This window comes from Gallinula chloropus (assembly GCF_964237585.1).
Source record: "Gallinula chloropus genome assembly, chromosome: 1".
NCBI lineage: Eukaryota > Metazoa > Chordata > Aves > Gruiformes > Rallidae > Gallinula > Gallinula chloropus.
In genome coordinates, this window is record NC_140085.1 from 18,978,090 (window position 1) to 18,995,242 (window position 17,153).

The following is a 17,153-nucleotide window of genomic DNA, read 5'->3' on the forward strand; positions in this document are numbered from 1 at the left end:
CTGAAGACTCAGTGTATAAAATATGGAGACTAAATTCAATCTTTTAGCAGTGAAACTGGGGGATTTTAGCCCTGCTTTAAGTGCAGATTTTTTACACAACTTTAACTATGGACTGAGTTTTGATCCTTCTGTTATATAACTTTATTAAATGAAGCCAACCTGTTATAAAAGGAAAAAAAAAAGCAAAAGCTAATCAATTGGAAATGGATTGATCATAGGCTTTGATTCAGCAAGGATTAAGCACGATGAGGTATTACCTTACAGGGAATACCTAGAGGCCAGACCTTTAGATCTGCTTGTGAGGGTTTTGTGGCAGATATTGATGACATCCAAAAGACCTGACCTATTGTCTTGGTTAGCAAAGGAACTGTAGGTGAATGTGAGAGAGAAAAGCAGGAATGTATAAAATATGGAGGAATATACTTGTGATTTGTAGCTAGGACCAAACAGCAGGGCTCAGAGGCTTGAACCAGCAGGGCTCAGAGGCTTGAACCAGCAGGGCTCAGAGGCTTGAATGGAGGTCCCAGCTGTGCCTTTTGCTGTCATGAGCAAATCACTTCATTCTGATGACTCAGTTTCTCCATCTATACAACAGAGATATGAACATTTCCCCCTCTCTTATTTATTCTTTATGTTTTGGGACTGAAGTTGAGAGTCACCATTTAAATGCAATTACACTGCAGAGTCCTCTGTCTTACTGAGGTCTTCTGGATACTACTTCAGCCAGCTCTTAATATCTGTGTGATACATTTATCTGGGTTGCAGAATAAGCACAGCACAGACATGCAGATGCTGGATCTGGAGACCTGCTCCATTCCAGGCACCTGCCTGAGCAAATCAGCTATTGTAGCTCCTAGAACAGAAAAGAGCAAGGTGCAAAAAAGCTGCACTCAGCCAGTCCAGGGCAGCAGAGCCAGAACTAATAAATATTACTGGTACAAAGCTGCCTGCTGTAAGAACACCCTTAATCTCCTGTTCTTTCCATTCTATCTCAGCTCCCAACTATGCTGGAGGACAATATCATTATATACTGTATATGAACTACATAGTCAATAGCCAAAAATACAAATTATTATTGTATAATGAGAAACATGAGATCAGACAGAGCACAGGACTTGAGAAAGATCACACTGTTTCCCGCTCGCTTTTGTGCCACAAGATTCCCCTAATTCATATTGACGTTTATTGTCACCAACATCAGACGTAAACCCCTTGTGTAACTACTCATGCTGTTTTCAGATTGATTCTCAGCTCTACATCACTCTCAGAGACCGGCGCATTAGCTGATAAATCAGCTGACAAATGCCCATGCATTTTGATATCGTGCAAGATAGCTGCCTGCTCAGGGCCTTCCAAGGAACGCTCTGATGCGTGATCAGTAAAGCCACTTGGTGCCATTCCTCCTTGCTTAACAATTCTCTCCAGAGGATCCAAAAGGAAGGGGACCAGTCTCCCTGGCTGCTCGTCCATCAGGGAGGATCCTCACAGTGGGCTTGAAGCCTGTGTAAAGCACCATGTCAGCATCTCATTCGGGAACAGCTGCCGCTCACAGCTCATGAAATCCTTCTGTCTAGCTGTCTTGTAGTAGACACTTAACTGCCGGCTGCGTGAGCCACAACAGAGTGTGTCACTGCTTCTCATACATGAGAGGCTCAGAAACACAAAGGGATACAGAAGGAGAAAGGAAGAAAAGAAAGCAGGAATGGGCAGGCACTGGCTAAGACAAGGAGTGGCTGTAGTGCAAATATGAGAGCCTAAATGAATGAGAGGAGGGGAAAAAGGTGTGTATGAGGGGAAGGGTGAGAGGGGCCTAGATGCAAAGACCTCCTTTCCTCCTGGAATGGCTGCCAGTCACTCTCCTCTTCTTACGGAGAGGGAAGAGAGGAGCTGGGGACTAGCTGCAAATGGTAGACACTGTCTAGGCATGATGCAAAGAAGTCTGCCCTTATCCAGGAGTCAAGCCTTATTTCACTCAAGCACTGGAGAAGAGAAACATGAAGTGAGCTATACCCTGTGATTGACATAATAACCTGAACAACACCTATCTGAGGAAAGCTGTACCCCCATGACTGACAAGAAAATTTGGAGATCACCTTCAGGCAGTTACCTACACAACACAGTAGATACCACGTCTGAGACTCCACAAGAATCACCCCTTTGGAAAAAGGGGTCATGGCAGGGGAGTTGGACTAGATGACTTTTAAAGATCCTTTCCAATACAAATTATTCTGTGATTCTGTGATAAGAGTCTTGGGGGTAGCTGGTCATTTTACCTGTGGCAGGGCTTGAACAACCGTATCCAGCAGTGCTCGCATTCCCGTGGCCATCTTCAGTAGCTTCAGAACTATGACAACAAACATAAGAGAAGTGTCACTCAAACTGAACTCAGAAGGTTCATACTGTGTGACTTACTAATGTCAGTAGCACAAGACCAATGTCCTGTCTCCCCTTGTCTTAGAAAAATGCTATTGTACCCCGTGGACCCCTTCTCCTTTCAGCCTCTTTTGACTGTATATTCCCAGTGTTTCCTTCTCCTCCAGTGCATTTCCTTCTTACTACATACTCTGTTTCTGCCACCCATGCCTAACGGGCTGCCTTCTGCATCACTCAGACAGCCTGGCCAAGAGCTCTCTTTCTATCATTGTGTATCTCACTCTCTGCTCTAATGCTTCATTCCATCATTTTCTCTTCCTCCAGCCATCATTTGTTAAGGCAGCTTAGCACAACATGGCAGATTCAGTCCCCTTCCTGTGCAAACTTCAACCTGCTTGGTGGCTCCTTCTCCAAACACCACTGCCATACTTGTCCCATAAAAGAATAACAGGGAAAGTTCAGCTCTCACATGATCTATTCACTTTCGTGGCCCTTCACCTCCTGTTAAAATCACTGCGTCCAAATGCCTGGCTTAAGGAAACCAGAAAGTCTTGGCCTCTAGGCTGTCCCCTGTCACATCCCCTGCCTCCCTCCCCAGCCTAGGGACAGGGAGAGCCAATGACTCTGCAGCTCCATGAGTCATTACACCAGCTCCCACTTCATGGTCACCTACATCCCTGCCTCTGGCCAGTGTCTCTCTCACCCCGGGCAATGCGCAGCACCCTCATGATCCGGATGATAGTGGGATTAATTGGGAGAGCAGCATTGATTTCAATCTCTTCCAATGTGATGCCCATGACAGACAGCAGCACAATGGCCAGATCTAGCTGGTTCCACCTTAAGAAGAAAAATCGAAAAGAGTAAAGGAAGATGGAGTTTTTCCATTTCCCTGAGAAAGAAAGTGAATTGTCTCCACTTTAGCCTAAATATTTCTTTATGTATGAATTTGAGGCCTCACTCTGAGTCAGCCTATATGGGCTTTTGCAGACAGAGATTCACTTTGCACACACCCTGAGCAGCCAGAGGCAAGCCAGCCTGATCTGAAAGCATGGAGCTGTGTTACTATGGTGCTATGCTTTGACTAATGGGCTTAGTTTTTTATGGCCTTACTACCTCGAATCAGCTTCTTTATATATGTTCTGGTTCAGCATGCTCCCAGTTTGCCTCAAGGGCAGGGAAAAAATTGTCTCTCTCTAACCCCACCTCCTCTGCTTTCTAGCCTAACCAGCAGATGCCAACCAAGAGGCAGGTTTTGGACAACTCTTACTATTGCCTAGGCATTGCAGCTTACATGGGCTGAGGCTACGTTCATGCTATGCAGAACTAGGAGGCAGTTAGGGCACTTTGTTACCACCTCATAATCCAGATAGGGATCCATCCTCAAACCCTCCAACCCCAACCCAGTTGTCCCACAGCCATAGTTAACATAACCCTCTGCTCACCTGTCTTTGAAGAATCGCCGCAGACCAAATGCCACCAGCTTGAGGACTGCCTCCAACACAAAGACAGTGGTGAACAGGTAGTTGCAGTACTTGAGGGCGGTCTCCAAGGACTGCCAGCAGAAAGAGAGAGTAGGGAGTTGAGGTGAAAGCAACATTGAGAAAATAACCTGGGGGGAACTTTCCTGAGTACCAGGAATTTATTAGGAGGTGAGGAAGCTGCCCCATGATTCCTACCAACTTGAACATGGAGGCTATCTATGAAGGGCAACCATCAGGTGACCCCTCTACCCCATGCTGTTCTCAGAATCAGTTATTTCTCCTTTCTCTGGTACTGCTCAGCATAACAGCAAAGAGGTTGCTGTTGTGAGGATAATCCATCAAGTACCATTAGCCGCCTCCACCTCTGTCACCATGTTAATGACACTGGCACATAGGTTGCTCCAGTTGTGCATACATGTTAGCTCTGATGGGAGGAAACCCCTCTATGCCTTGGTCTGGAGCAGGCATACGAAATGCCAACTGGAAGGGTTTGAAGCACTGGCAAGATTCTTTAGCAGAGCCTGACAACAAGCTGGCATGGCTGGACCCGTGGTCCACGGGGAGGAGCTGAGAAGTAAGGAAGTGACTGATTCGGAAACGTAAGCCTGATGTGAGGATGACAATAGATAAAGGTTGAGAGGTCCTGCAGAGTACAGTTGGGCACCATCAAGGGTGAGATAAAAGGTGGGCTACTGGGCAAGATGGGGAAGAAACAGAGGAAACAGGGGACTTGAGTGAGGATACAGATTCCATTCCTGATCAAAGCCTGAGTTACCTTGGACAGCACCTGCTCAGGCACCTCAACCAAGGGTCAACAGGGTTGAGCTGTCACCTCAATCAAGGGTTGCCTGAAGAACAAACTGAAATGCCACTAGGCAGATGTCATGATGAATGCTTTGTCTACATATGGAGGCAGAACACTCCTTTGATATGTGCAGCATACATTTTTTCCATCAAAGGCAGCTAGACCTTTGCCAGGAACTCAGAGTGTTCCAACCAAAGTATAAAACTTACTTGGCCTTCAAGACCCTTTTCTGGGAATAATCCCCTGCAGCTGAGAAAGTCTCTGCTCAGCACTTTGTCCCTCCAGCTTTTCTTATGCAAAAAAGATAGCTCAATAAAGACATCCCATGCCATGACACACAACCAGTCACTGTAGTCCTCTCAGCTCAGGCCATATGGCAGGAGGATTAGACTGACTTTTGGAAATCTGATGCAAAGCCTGAAGCTCCCAGGACACGGCTGTTTCTACCACTCCTTCTGTTAGGATCCAGGGGAACATACAAAGCAGACCAGAAAGCTAAATTTGGGTGACCCACATACCCACTTACTAATATAAAGCCCAAAGACTTAATTTCACTGCGCTTTCTAAGGGCCCTAACTCTTACTTAGATATCTTTATTGATTTTAATGGATAACTAGTGTTTGAGTAGGAGCTACCTTTCTGGATGCATAGAAAACTCTTCACATAACTCTGCCTACTACATTAACTCTTTCCATTAAGACACTTAAATGTCCTGCCTACTCTGGTGCACAGTGGTCATCAGAAGGGTGTAGCAAAATAACGTAATGACTAGAGGTATGGCTTATCTCCGTGATCTCACTCACCACAGGTTGGTTGTAGTGCTCCAGGGACATAGTGACCACGTTGAGGCAGATGATGAAAGTGATGAAGATGTCCAGATAGTGGCTGGTGCAGACCGAATGAATAAGGAGGCGTATGGGGCAGTAGGTAGCATAATACGGCAAACGCTGCGCCTCTTCAGTGGAAAGAGGGAGATGGGCAGAGTTAGGAAGAAATTGGAAGAAAGAGAGAAATGGGTAAGAAACACTGAGGAGTAAGAAACTGGCATAAGAAAGAAAAGGGAATGACAGCAGGAGAGAGAAAGAACAGAAAATGGCAGGTAAAAGATTGGGGCAAAGGAAGGAGGGGGGAAATGCAAAAAAAGAAGAAAGCACAAGTGGGGAAAATTAAGTAGAAAAAAGACAAGGAGAGGAATGCTAGAAAGAAAAATCTGTTAGTCTATGTTTGTGCAAATGGTGCTAAATCAGCATTTCATGCCTCAACAAATTAAGATCACAAATGATAAAAGGGAGCAGATGGTTCCAGGAGAGGCCCCAGGGTGTCACACAAGAGAGGGAAAAACTGGAGCAAAGGAAGGGAAAGCATGCCCAACAGGCTGTGAATGGAAGAAAACCATCAGTCTGGGGTAGTAGGGATGATTTCCAGGGGTGAGTATGCTGTCACAATTTTTGTCTAAAAGTAATACAGAAAAGGACAGAAACACCAGGAAGAGGGCTTGCTTCACCCCAGAGGGTCTGGGACCCCAAAGAGTGACACTACAACATTGATGGAAAGAGTCAGGAACAAAACACAAGGATCTTCCTCTTTTTTTCCCCTCCCTGTTCTTTAAATTTGAGTTTAAACACAAAGGATGGCCTATGTCTTCCCCCAAACACCAGCTGGGTTGCAGAAAGCTCAGGTGGGACTGTCCCAAGCCCAGGAGGCATACTGATGTGTGCACATCCTGTGTCAACAGTGCATGTCAGAAGGTGCACAGGGGTACTTTTTGGTAAATGTTATCTCCCAAGGGTCAGGGTGCTAAAACCCCAGTGGCTTCCCCAGAGTCCCAACAGACCTCATCGGCCACCCCTCTTCCCCAGACCACCCCGGTGAGGTGCAGAGCAATATGGCAGTGGCATGGGGAGGAAGACTGAGAGCACAGTTGCAAGCAATGCATTTTGGAGACCGGTCCATTAGGAAAGAAAAAGAAGAGGAGAAGGTTTTTCTCAGAAAACCTTGGCCTACGAACCAACCAAACACTTAGGCTGTGCCTTACTCCTTCGCTTCTTCTCCAGGCGGCGCAGGCGCTTCTCCTCCCGCCGGCGTGCCTCCTCAGCTTCCTGGTGCTGCCGGCACTTGTGGAAGTTCTCCACCACCACTCCCACGAACATGTTGAGCACAAAGAAGCTGACAATGAGGAGGAAGGAGATGAAGTAGAGGAGCATCCAGGGGTTGTTGTTGGTTACTGGCTGGAGAAGGGGGGAGAAGAGAGGTGGTCAATGAGGGGTATCCATGGTTGTATGGAAATGACAGGAGTGGGACCTGCCATGGTGATTGGCTGCTGGGGAGGTGGGGAGAGCTTATAGAAACCAAAGAATTGGTATGGGAAGAGCTGGAGCTAAAGGCAAAGAATCTTGTGATTGGCTAACAGGATTTTGGCATCAGCTGGCCATTCACAGAGTAGGTGGAAGTCAAGGGCAAAGGCCCACCTGCAGAGTCACCTACAGTTCAGACACAACCCCAGCCACAGGTCGAGTACAACACCAGTATGTGGTAAAATGGGTGTTGTAGGCACCTGAGAACAGCTTTGGCTTGAGGTCAAGTAGAGACCACATCCACACACCACTAAAACAGCAGTGAGACCAGAATAGAAATGTCATGTGTGCCCAGAGTTAAAGGAGGCCTTGACTTTGACTGGGTCTCCTGCAAAAAAGCCAACAGTGATGCACCTTCTGCAGAGGTTCAGAGGTAAATGGAACATCAACCCCAAGGTTCAAGCCTCTGGTACTGCAACCTATGGCAGATGCCTACACTGCATACTATCAAGGTCATTGTCTTAGCAGTATGTGGGCAGCAGCTCTGCAGTCCTTGTTTTACAGGGTTTTAAAATAACCATCTGTGGGCCAGGAGGAGGCCAACCTGCCCAGAAAAGCACATGTCATTGTTGCTCCATCATTATAAATAGATAAAGACCTGCTGTGAGATCCAAACTGAGCAGAGGACGAGAATAACCCCAGACACCCACTGTACAGCCACAACTGCACCTCTATGCATAGATCAGGCATGGCCCTGACCCCTTGTAAATAGGTGAGCAAAGGATTCAGAAGGGCCCTGGAAGGGATTCTTGGTTTGAGGGAGGTCTCTGAAGCAGGATGTTAAAGCATGCTTCTGCCTTACTAGCCTGAGGAAAGTGAAAAGGGTCCTTTCATGAGGAAGTCTTCATACCTGCTGGTCAACAGCCACAGCATCTAGTCCATTATACATAATATTGACCCAGCCATCCTTGGAAGCCAGAACAAAGAGGGACATCAGAGCCTGCAACATACAAAGCAAAGCAGATGTGGAGCAGGTGTGTTTGGCAGGCGGGAAAAAAAAACACGTTGTGGCTTTACGCTCTAGCACACACAACATAGAAATACTCTTCCCACCTGCGTCTCTGCACACATCAAAACCTCCTCCTTCCCCTGTGGAGGAGACAGAGGGGGGAGACAGGAAGCCATGTGCCGCCAGACACACCAGAAGAGAGAGGTTGTCAAGAACATCTGCTTTGCAGCAGGAGGAAAAAGAAAATCAAGCTCTCTGCTGCCACCACTTTTCTTTCCCCACAACTTGTAAGCATTATCCTGATACCGACCCACTAGTGATACAGCTTCTGCATGGATGCCCGTGCAAATAACTTCCCCTCCTGGCCCAGGGATCAGGCTTTCCAGATACTGCATATGTGCCCCGGGGAGGTGTATGTACAGGAGACAAACTCTTTGATGGGTTCCCATCAGACAACTGTGGGCACACTCACCTGTCCTAGGTTGTCGAAATTATACTTGTGGTGCACCCACTTGTAGTTTGCAGCCACGCAGTCAGATCGGTTGGTGATGTTCCTGATGTCAACTCCCAGGCAGTGGTAGAATTTACCCTTGAAGAGCTGCAGGAGAGGAGTGATGCCATCAGCCCCTTTCCCCACAGGGTTTCCCATGCTCCCTGGGATGTGCAGAAGCTCCCAAGACAGTGGGTAGGCTGCAGGGCTGCAAGCCAGGTGGAACATGACAGCACGGACGTGACATAGAGCACAGGCTCAAACATTGCTAAGGAGCCAGGGCCACCCACACCTGGCTTTTCAGACTCCTCCATTGCCCCAGGCCAGCAGTGACTGTAAGCTCTTATCATCTGACAGCCTTTAGGGCAGCTTATCTGGGTGCAGTTAGAGCCACTGGCCAAAAGGGGAAAAAAGTCTTCTATTCAGTCCCCAAATGTTATCTCCCCTCTCTGCTTTCCAGTTACTGAGAGAGCTGACAGGAAAAGAAGATCTCATCTGAGGGTAAAAAAACCCCAGAAGAAATATCCCCTGCTTCTCAGATACTTTTTTTTCACAAAGCTGCACTGCACTGCTGTGGCTCTTCTGCCCAGGGCTCCTTTCCCCATATGGAAGGTACTGGATTGTGCATTTGTACAGATGCATCAGAGCAGACTAAGTATAGCGCATTCCCCGAGATGGAAGTAACGCCCACGCCCTTGCTCCTCTGCAATGCAACAGCCGAAAATAAAGAGGATTAAATAAAAAAAAATAAAAGAAGGTTGTGGGTGGATTTAGGGCGCAGAGTGAGGGGGAGAAACAGAGCTGAGAGGCAGGGTTCGTGCAGGCAGGCACTGAGCTGCTTGTGGTGCGACATGGATGCGCCCAGTGAGCCCTGTGCTGTGCCAGCCCTGGGCTCTCCCTATAACTCTGACCCAAATCCTGACCCAGCTCCCTCCAGGAATGAGCATTAACTCCTGTCTTGCACATCGGTGCCTGCACTCGCCAGGCACATGTCTGTCCTTGCCAAAGTATGTGGGGACATTATGGTGGGAGACAGCTTATTGAGGAGGGCAGGTGGAAAAGATTTCCTAGCTTGCCTGTCCTTCCTGCTCCAGCTATGCCTGCTGTAGCACCTGGAGGTGGGGGCACAGGGGCTGTTTGATGGGCAATAACAACCTACCTGCACACCCAGGATGCCAAAGATGATGAAGAAAGCACAGCAGATGAGGACAATGTTTCCTATGGGCTTGAGGGAAGAAATGAGCGTCTCCACCACCAGCTTCAGGCCAGGGGCTCGACTGATGACTCTGGAAGAGAAGGAAGGGGACGGATGGCAGAGGGAGAGGGCAGGGATGTTTGACCTAAGCTAAACATTTTCTGCAGCAGCAAACCCCCGCTCTCCCTGTGACTGCAGTGACCGGTCATATGGCTAAGGGAAACCTCCCTGTGCCTTAGGGCTTGTCAAAGACCACACTTTGCCTAGCACAGCGGGATCTGAGACCCTTCCTAGGCATGTCTGGTGGGAAGAGGGGACCAAGCAGGGCTTGTTGGGACTCTGACCGGAGGGGACGCAAGGTGCGCAGCAGCCGGAGGACTCGCAGCACCCCCAGGATTTTGGCACCACCAGCAGAGGCCACTGATACCACAATGTCAATGAGAGACACGAAGACCAAGAAGCCATCCAAGATGTTCCAGCTGCTGCGGAGATAAGCCTGATCCCCAAAATACAGGCCTAGAGAGACCACCTACAAGAGAGGAGAGAGGAGAGGGTCTTTAATGGCTCGTCTGCATGTTGCGTGGTAGAGGGTAGCTGTGGAAAGAGGGGAAGGATAGGGAACATTTATCAACTCCACATGACACTGAAGAGGTATCTCAATCTTTTTCTTTCACGTTATCTTTTTTCATAGCATGGAATGCTATGAAGGGAAACATCTTCGGGGAAAATGGTAGCACAGAACTCCAGAAATTATAGGGCCATGGTGTCTTCTCACTTTTCCTCTGCCTTCCTGAGCAACAGGCTGCATAGGGAGCACAGAGGAAACTTTTTCCTGCCATAACATCTATCTGGGGCAAGTCTCCCAGTCTGGAGATCACCTGGGAGGTAAAATTTGGCACCAAACCCCACACTTTTGCTCTTAAAACTGTTTGATTCTCAGTAGTTCTCAAAACCAGTAGATGCTACAGAAATTGCTGTCCCTGGGGAGAGTTGAACACTCTGCAAAGCATGACCATAATTCAGGTATGAATTTTAAGGTTTTACTTCAGGCACCCAGTTCTAGGACTCTTTCTCAATCACAAGTGAGGAATAACAAGATTTACCTGTTGTTGCAAAGTATTTAGACACCTACTGATAATTATTTCAACTAAAAGCATGTTATTAATATTGTTATTTCATCTGTTCTTCCTCCAGGAGAAAGGGAATGGACATTTGACATCATTACAAAATCCATATCTGAAGGCCAGCTATTCCTCCTGGATACTAAGATCCCTTTGGATTTAAAGCCTCGCATAAACATCCCCTCCATGCCTCACAAAAAAGGACTCAAGCCCAAGCAGTATCTGCCTTTGCCAAGGTAGAGGGAAGGACTGGCATGCTGAAAAGATGGAGAGACTTAAGAAGGGGGCTGAGCAAATAAGACCCATGTTGTTTCTACACAGGGAGAAGGCTCTGAGCTGTTCATATCCAGTAACTTACCTTCAGTGTCATCTCAGCTACAAATATTGCTGTAAAAATGTAGTTGGACACAGTGAGAAAGATTCTCTCCTAGAAAAAAACAGAGAAAGGCCTTAAATGTGTCTTGACTTCTTGTTACTCTGTCAAGCCCCTTTGATGAACTTGGTATCTTCTGCTTTCCTGTGAAGGATCTGAAAGTTGGGCAAATAAGAGACATGCCCTTGGCAAAGGTCAGTGCTGGGCATTTTTAGCTCATACACCTTGGCTCAGCCCTGTGCCACAGCTAGGACAGGATCCTACACAACTCCACAAGAGTGCAGTGGATGGATTCTGCAATGTACCCTGCATATCTGATTTCAGGGTGCTCTCTGCCCCATTCTGCCAGTGCTTGCTCAGTCCTGACCTGCCACCCTTCCCGAAGGGCTGCTGAGTGTGTGTAAGTGCAGTAGAGTCTGGGGGTCAGCTAAGGCAGACATGTGGAGAAAATACCATTTCACTTGCCAGCTGGAGCCATCTCCAAGATGGCTCAAAAGCAGCATACAGGTTCCCAATCCCTGTTGGTTTTGCCAGTCATCTCTTAACTGCAGGTGCCTGAGGGACTGCCTTACTTTCCAAGAGGGAGGAAACTAGGATTACTGTATTATAAAGTTGGTTGCTGTGTCATAAGACCCTGCAGGGGAAGCCCACATTGTGTGAATTACTAATACTTGGGCATTTGAATAGATGAGTGGGAGCTGGTGTTTAAATGCAGAAGTTCTTCCAGAGGTCATGCCAGTGCTGGGAACACTTACGAACCTCTTTCAGAGGTTGTGCTGAAAAGCAAGTGGGAGGAAATAGTGCTCACCGTGCTTCTGTGTTCAATCTGCGGTCTTTCCAGGGCAATGGTGATGCAGTTCAGGAAGATGAAGGCCAGCACAACGTAGTCAAAGAGCTTGTGAGCAATGACTGTTTGGCAGAGGAGACGAAACCTGCAAGAGAGTTCCAGTAGTAACCTGTGCCTTGGGTAGAGTAAGGTTAGGAGCTTTGAGGACAGTAAATTGAGAGGTCTGGCTAAAACTGAGCTCTGAAGTAGCAGCTTTGCTATCACTTTGCCCTAAAAGTAGTGATATGACAGCCGATAAGTTCATACTGAAATGGAGAGATTGTTCTGGTACCAGGGGAGGAAATATCAGTATTATAGTCTTGTTAATAATACATTCCTTCTCCTTTTTGGGTTAATGTTAGTATTCCCTGCCTTGTTTTGCTATAAATACCTATGATTACACAAAAGAAAAATGCAATGCTCCAAAGGGAGGGGAAATCACAATAGCTATTTAGGATTCTCATCCTTCCTTTCATCTTCAGAATCAAGGAAGAGAGATGTTATTGGGCTGTAGAAGGGGAGCTGGAGGAGACAAAACATATTCCCAGCTGGTAAGTTTGAAGTTGCAACCTAACATGCAGCTCAGGGGATGTGGCCAGGACAGCAACAGAATCTGCCCCATCTTCTCAACCCTCTCATGGCAAAAACTGCACGAACCTATTTTGTGGAGAGAAGAGATATATGGACCAGTCTTCCCGTAACTCACACCAGTCAGGCTTATAGACTTCCATCATCTTCCGGATGCGAAAGCATAGGCTCTGGAGGAACATAACAGAAACAAGTGCTACTGGTTACCTTTCCACTTGCTTAGAGAGGCACTCTTCCTTTCACTTCTGACCCCAAAATACCTTCAGTTCACCAGGTGCATTACCTGCCTTTCTTTAAGCCCCTGAATGAGGAAATGGACTCAAAGAACAACAAGCCACTGAAAAGGACACGAGCTGCTTTGCCAGGGCATGTTTACATCTTGTCATCTGGTTTCCCCTCTAAATCATTACAAATAAAACTGCTGGTGTCCCTTCTAGAGCATGATGTCATCCATGATGCCTTCTTAGAGCTGTCGAAGTGATTCTGTTACATGGAGGATGGTGTTTCTTCACTACCTCAGCTAAACAAGACTCCAGGATGTGTTCTGTTGGCACTTGGGCTTGGTAGTGATTTAATTTCATATAGCATTTACATCTGTTTAAATTTCTACTGACTCTTCCTCTGCTTTTTCCACCCTTTGATCCTTTTACAGATAGGGCATTGCAGTCTCACAGGCAGGCACTGCAAAACTCACTTGCCTTGTCTTCTATGCCTTTGCGTCCTGCTCTGATCTGCTAATGTTCCCCATGCAAACCTCTCGCTGGTCACACAGCCTGACCTTTCCCAACCTGTAGAATTCACTGGCTGCGCTGTGCTGAAATAACAGCCCCCGAACAACCATGTGCACATGCCACACATTTACCTTCCTCCCACTGTCCATCTGTATGACTGCCTTGCAGGCACCCTGACAATGTGGTTTGGGCTTGTCTGGGGCTAGAAGGTCCCACCTGTGTTCAATGTTGTCCTCCAGATGTACTTAAAGCACCTTTTCAACCTGTCCTGTCCACTCTGCAGGGAGACTAAAACTTGAGGATGGATTTGGTGTTTCCACAAACACCACAGTGTAACCCCAGGTTCCCTACATCACGTACTCACATAATCTATCTCTTCATCATCCTCTCCCCGTTCCTTGCGGTTGTTCATCTTTGGGAAGATCTCCTTGGCAATACTGGGCATTTTGCCATTGCAGTCTTGATGCTCACTGGCACCAGCTCCCAGCTTACGGGTCACTCTGTGGCCAGATGGGACTGAGGCCAACTCCAGCAGGTCACAGGAGCCCTTGTTGTCCAGGGACAGTGTCCGGCGGTGATGGAACACTCTTGTCGTCCCATCCGGTTCCCCATCTGCTGCCCTGTGCCTCTCCCCAGACAGGAGGGATTCATGCTCAGCGGAGGGAGGTTTGTGCTTCAGGCTGTGTCCCCGGGCCAGGCTGTTCCAGCTGGAGCGACGGCTCCCCCAGGCCCCGCTGCGGCCCCACGCACCGTAGTGGGAACTGCGTGAGCTGGACTGTAAGAGAGCAGGATAGGGACTCAGCAACTCTGGGCACAGGGAGCAAGCATGCAGTCCTATCTCAGATCACAGACTTCTCCCTGGGCTTCTAGGCCAGGAGGTTGCCATTTTTAGCCATTGAGGAAGTTGCATAGTGGAAATTTAGCAGCAATCTCTGTAAATCTGACAATAAATTGATAATGAGGTAGCAGTGGTGTTGGCTGTGATTACTTCATAGCACCATCTGTATGCAAAGCACTTATGGGAAAGCTAAATAATAAAGCTAAAGGCCAGGTGCCTGATGTTGTTACTTACACCACACAAAGCAAGAATAAAGCTCTCCAAAAATCTGATTGGCAGCTTTTTACACTGCCCTGGGGTAAAGGATAACACAAGGTATGGGGTGATGGATAATCTGACATACCATCATTGAGTACAGCCTTAATAAAAGGATGAAATAAGAGAAACAGGCTTGTTGGTTAGAGTCTAGTCCAACCACATCAGCAACTTATCATGTAGAGCGTGGCTGCCAGCTCTCCCTGTTTCAAACTAACAGGGGCACGAACCCCTTCAGTACTGATGCAAACCCCAAAGCTGTGTGTGTTGGTGGCTAGAAGGCCCAGAAGCTGTTGTTACAAGGTGGACAGGTCTGAGATGCATTGGCTGGACAGCCAGCAGTGCTTGGGGAAGTGCTAAGTAGCAGCGGGACCTGCTACGGGGACCTCCAAGTCAAGATTTCTCCCTTTTTTGCTACAAAAGCTTCCAGAAAAGTCACCTGTTGCAGGACTTGGGTGATGCCAGAACTGCCAAGTATTCCTGTTCTCTTAACTCACTCAGGGCACATTTCCTGTGCTCTGAGAAAACAAAGGAAGGGCAAGAGGACAAAATGTGGTTCACTCTAAGAGGGAGACTGTCTCCTTGGTGTTCTTCCTCTCCCATTGGTAGGATATAAAAGAGCTGGAGCCCACACTCAATGGAATATAGATCAGTAAACTGGAAGGAGACATCAGTAATCTAGAAATTTAAATACTGTGAACTGACCTGGCCTCCTAAAGACAGGCAATATCCATGTGTTAGAAGCCTACAGCAGCAGTGCCATCCTCCACAACAATCCCCAGATGATGACAGAAAGACAACAGAGAACTTGGACTTCAAAGAAGGGTATTAGACACTCACTCACCAAGGACCGCTGGTCATAGGTCATTCTCCCCAGGGACATCACACTGCTCTTCCGGGAGCCAACAGCAACACGGATGTGGTCAGGCTGCAGGGAGTTGCGTGAAGAGTTGGTGACTCCCCCAGCAGCCACTGGTGGATTGGAAGAGGGCAAGGATGGGTCAAAGTGTCCATTAGGTGTCACAGGAATTGCACAGAGCTTTGGATCTGAATGGAAAGATGTTGAGAAGGAGAAAGAGAAAAGAAGGTGGTGAGTTCCTCACTATTCAGTGAGTGTTTCAGTGTCTAAGCTGTTTAAGTATGTTAGCAGCAGTTAACAGAATACCAGCTGTTTAGCATCAATCAACATCGACACCTTCCGATTCAGGGTGTTGTGGAAAGAACAGCACTAGGTGGGAAGACTTTGAAGTATTCTCCTCAGTTATCAAAACTCACAGCAGCTCTCCTTGGGGCCAGATAGACGAGCAGAGTACTGGTCAGGCAGACTCAGGCTGACAGGCAAAGCAAGAGGCCAGACCCCGGCAGTAACAGGAGGAAAGTGAGCTTCTGCATGCCAAGAACAGACATCTGCATCTTGGGTCTGAACAAATACCACTGACTGTCCTGCTGGCTATTTCGAGCAGTTAGACTCTTCCTTGGTGTCTCAGCCTAAGATTTAGAGAGACCCACAACCACGCATGTAGTGAGGTCACCTTAAAATTCCCACAACCATACTCTTCATCCCAGTCTATCCTACTACACTGGGCCTTTTCAAATGACTGATCATTGATCTTGAAGATCCAGAACACTGATGAATAGGTTAAGTGCTGTGGATGACCATCAGCATTTATCGAGATGGAAGAAGAGTACTGGGTTTAATGCCTGAAAGGGCTGGAACAATCATTTTAGTTAGACCTATTGCATAATGAAGGTCACATAATGAAGGTCAACCTCACCTGGTTGCAGTGTCAGTGAGTGCACCAACAGACTCAACAACCTCTTCCCATTTTCCCTTTGAAGGGACTGGATCCCTGCATTCAAGGTAAGCTCTGACAGCAATCATGTAAACCAGGACCAGACTGCTGTAAAAACAGCCAAGCTGCTGGAAAAAGCTGACAAACCAAGACTGGAGCACTGCTCCTTACTGTGGAAGCTACATTCAAGCTCAGACCTGTGCCTGTGGTCCTTGTCTGGGTTATGCTGTGAATACATTTGCACCGTGTTGATCCCGATCTTGTCTTGCTGACTGGATTCCTTGGCTTGCCTTATCACCGTGGACTTACCTGGCAATCATTGAATCATTGGATGACCCTTGCTAGTGTCAGTAGACCTGTTCTGCTCATCTTGTGTAAGTGCAGTGCATATGTCAGGGTGGTCTCTTCCTTTCTGCCTGGCTGTCCCCCTTCTCCTCATCCATCAACGGATGGACTTGCCATCCATTGTGCTCCCTGCTACCAAGTCCTGTCTGAGGTATAATATCTCTTGTAGAAAGACTTGCAGTCTCCAAGGAAAGACTTTGAGGGGTGGAGACCTTACCTGGCAGTTTGTAGGCAGACTGTTCCAACAGTTAATTATCTTTCCTTAAAAGGATGTGGCTTTTTTCAGTCTGAATTTGTCTAGCTACAGCTTCCAACCTTTACAATCTCATTATGCTTTTTTCTGCTCAATTAAAGAGCCATCTACCATCAGAAATCTCTCCTTATGGTCGGTGGTTACAGAGTGTGTGATCAAGTTCCTTCTCTGGCTTCTCTAAGCTTCATTAGCCTTTTGCTATGAGGCAAGACTTCCAGATTTGTCTGAGTCCTTTTTAATATGTTCTTATCCCCTATCCAAGTGTGGGTTCCAGATTTGGACACAGTGTTCCTGAAATGGTGCTCCTGAATGTAAGTGTAGACACTCTCACTTTTCACTCTTATTTGCCACTCTTTTAGAACCGTTCCTCTTAACTATTGCAT

General features: G+C 47.4%; 1 protein-coding gene across 1 annotated transcript in view; it reads right to left on the bottom strand.

The window, feature by feature from the left end:
- Window positions 1–17,153, bottom strand: part of CACNA1I (calcium voltage-gated channel subunit alpha1 I) — a gene marked incomplete at both ends in the record, with an annotated part of 153,010 nt that overhangs the window by 12,290 nt on the left and 123,567 nt on the right. The window contains 14 exons of the mRNA XM_084279078.1: window positions 2,274–2,344; window positions 3,077–3,210; window positions 3,816–3,925; window positions 5,463–5,614; window positions 6,695–6,887; window positions 7,864–7,953; window positions 8,435–8,560; window positions 9,612–9,738; window positions 9,992–10,176; window positions 11,127–11,195; window positions 11,950–12,073; window positions 12,625–12,725; window positions 13,651–14,061; window positions 15,224–15,426. Of these exons, the coding sequence (XP_084135204.1) occupies window positions 2,274–2,344; window positions 3,077–3,210; window positions 3,816–3,925; window positions 5,463–5,614; window positions 6,695–6,887; window positions 7,864–7,953; window positions 8,435–8,560; window positions 9,612–9,738; window positions 9,992–10,176; window positions 11,127–11,195; window positions 11,950–12,073; window positions 12,625–12,725; window positions 13,651–14,061; window positions 15,224–15,426 (2,096 nt within the window). The remainder of the gene's footprint in view (window positions 1–2,273; window positions 2,345–3,076; window positions 3,211–3,815; window positions 3,926–5,462; window positions 5,615–6,694; window positions 6,888–7,863; window positions 7,954–8,434; window positions 8,561–9,611; window positions 9,739–9,991; window positions 10,177–11,126; window positions 11,196–11,949; window positions 12,074–12,624; window positions 12,726–13,650; window positions 14,062–15,223; window positions 15,427–17,153) is intronic.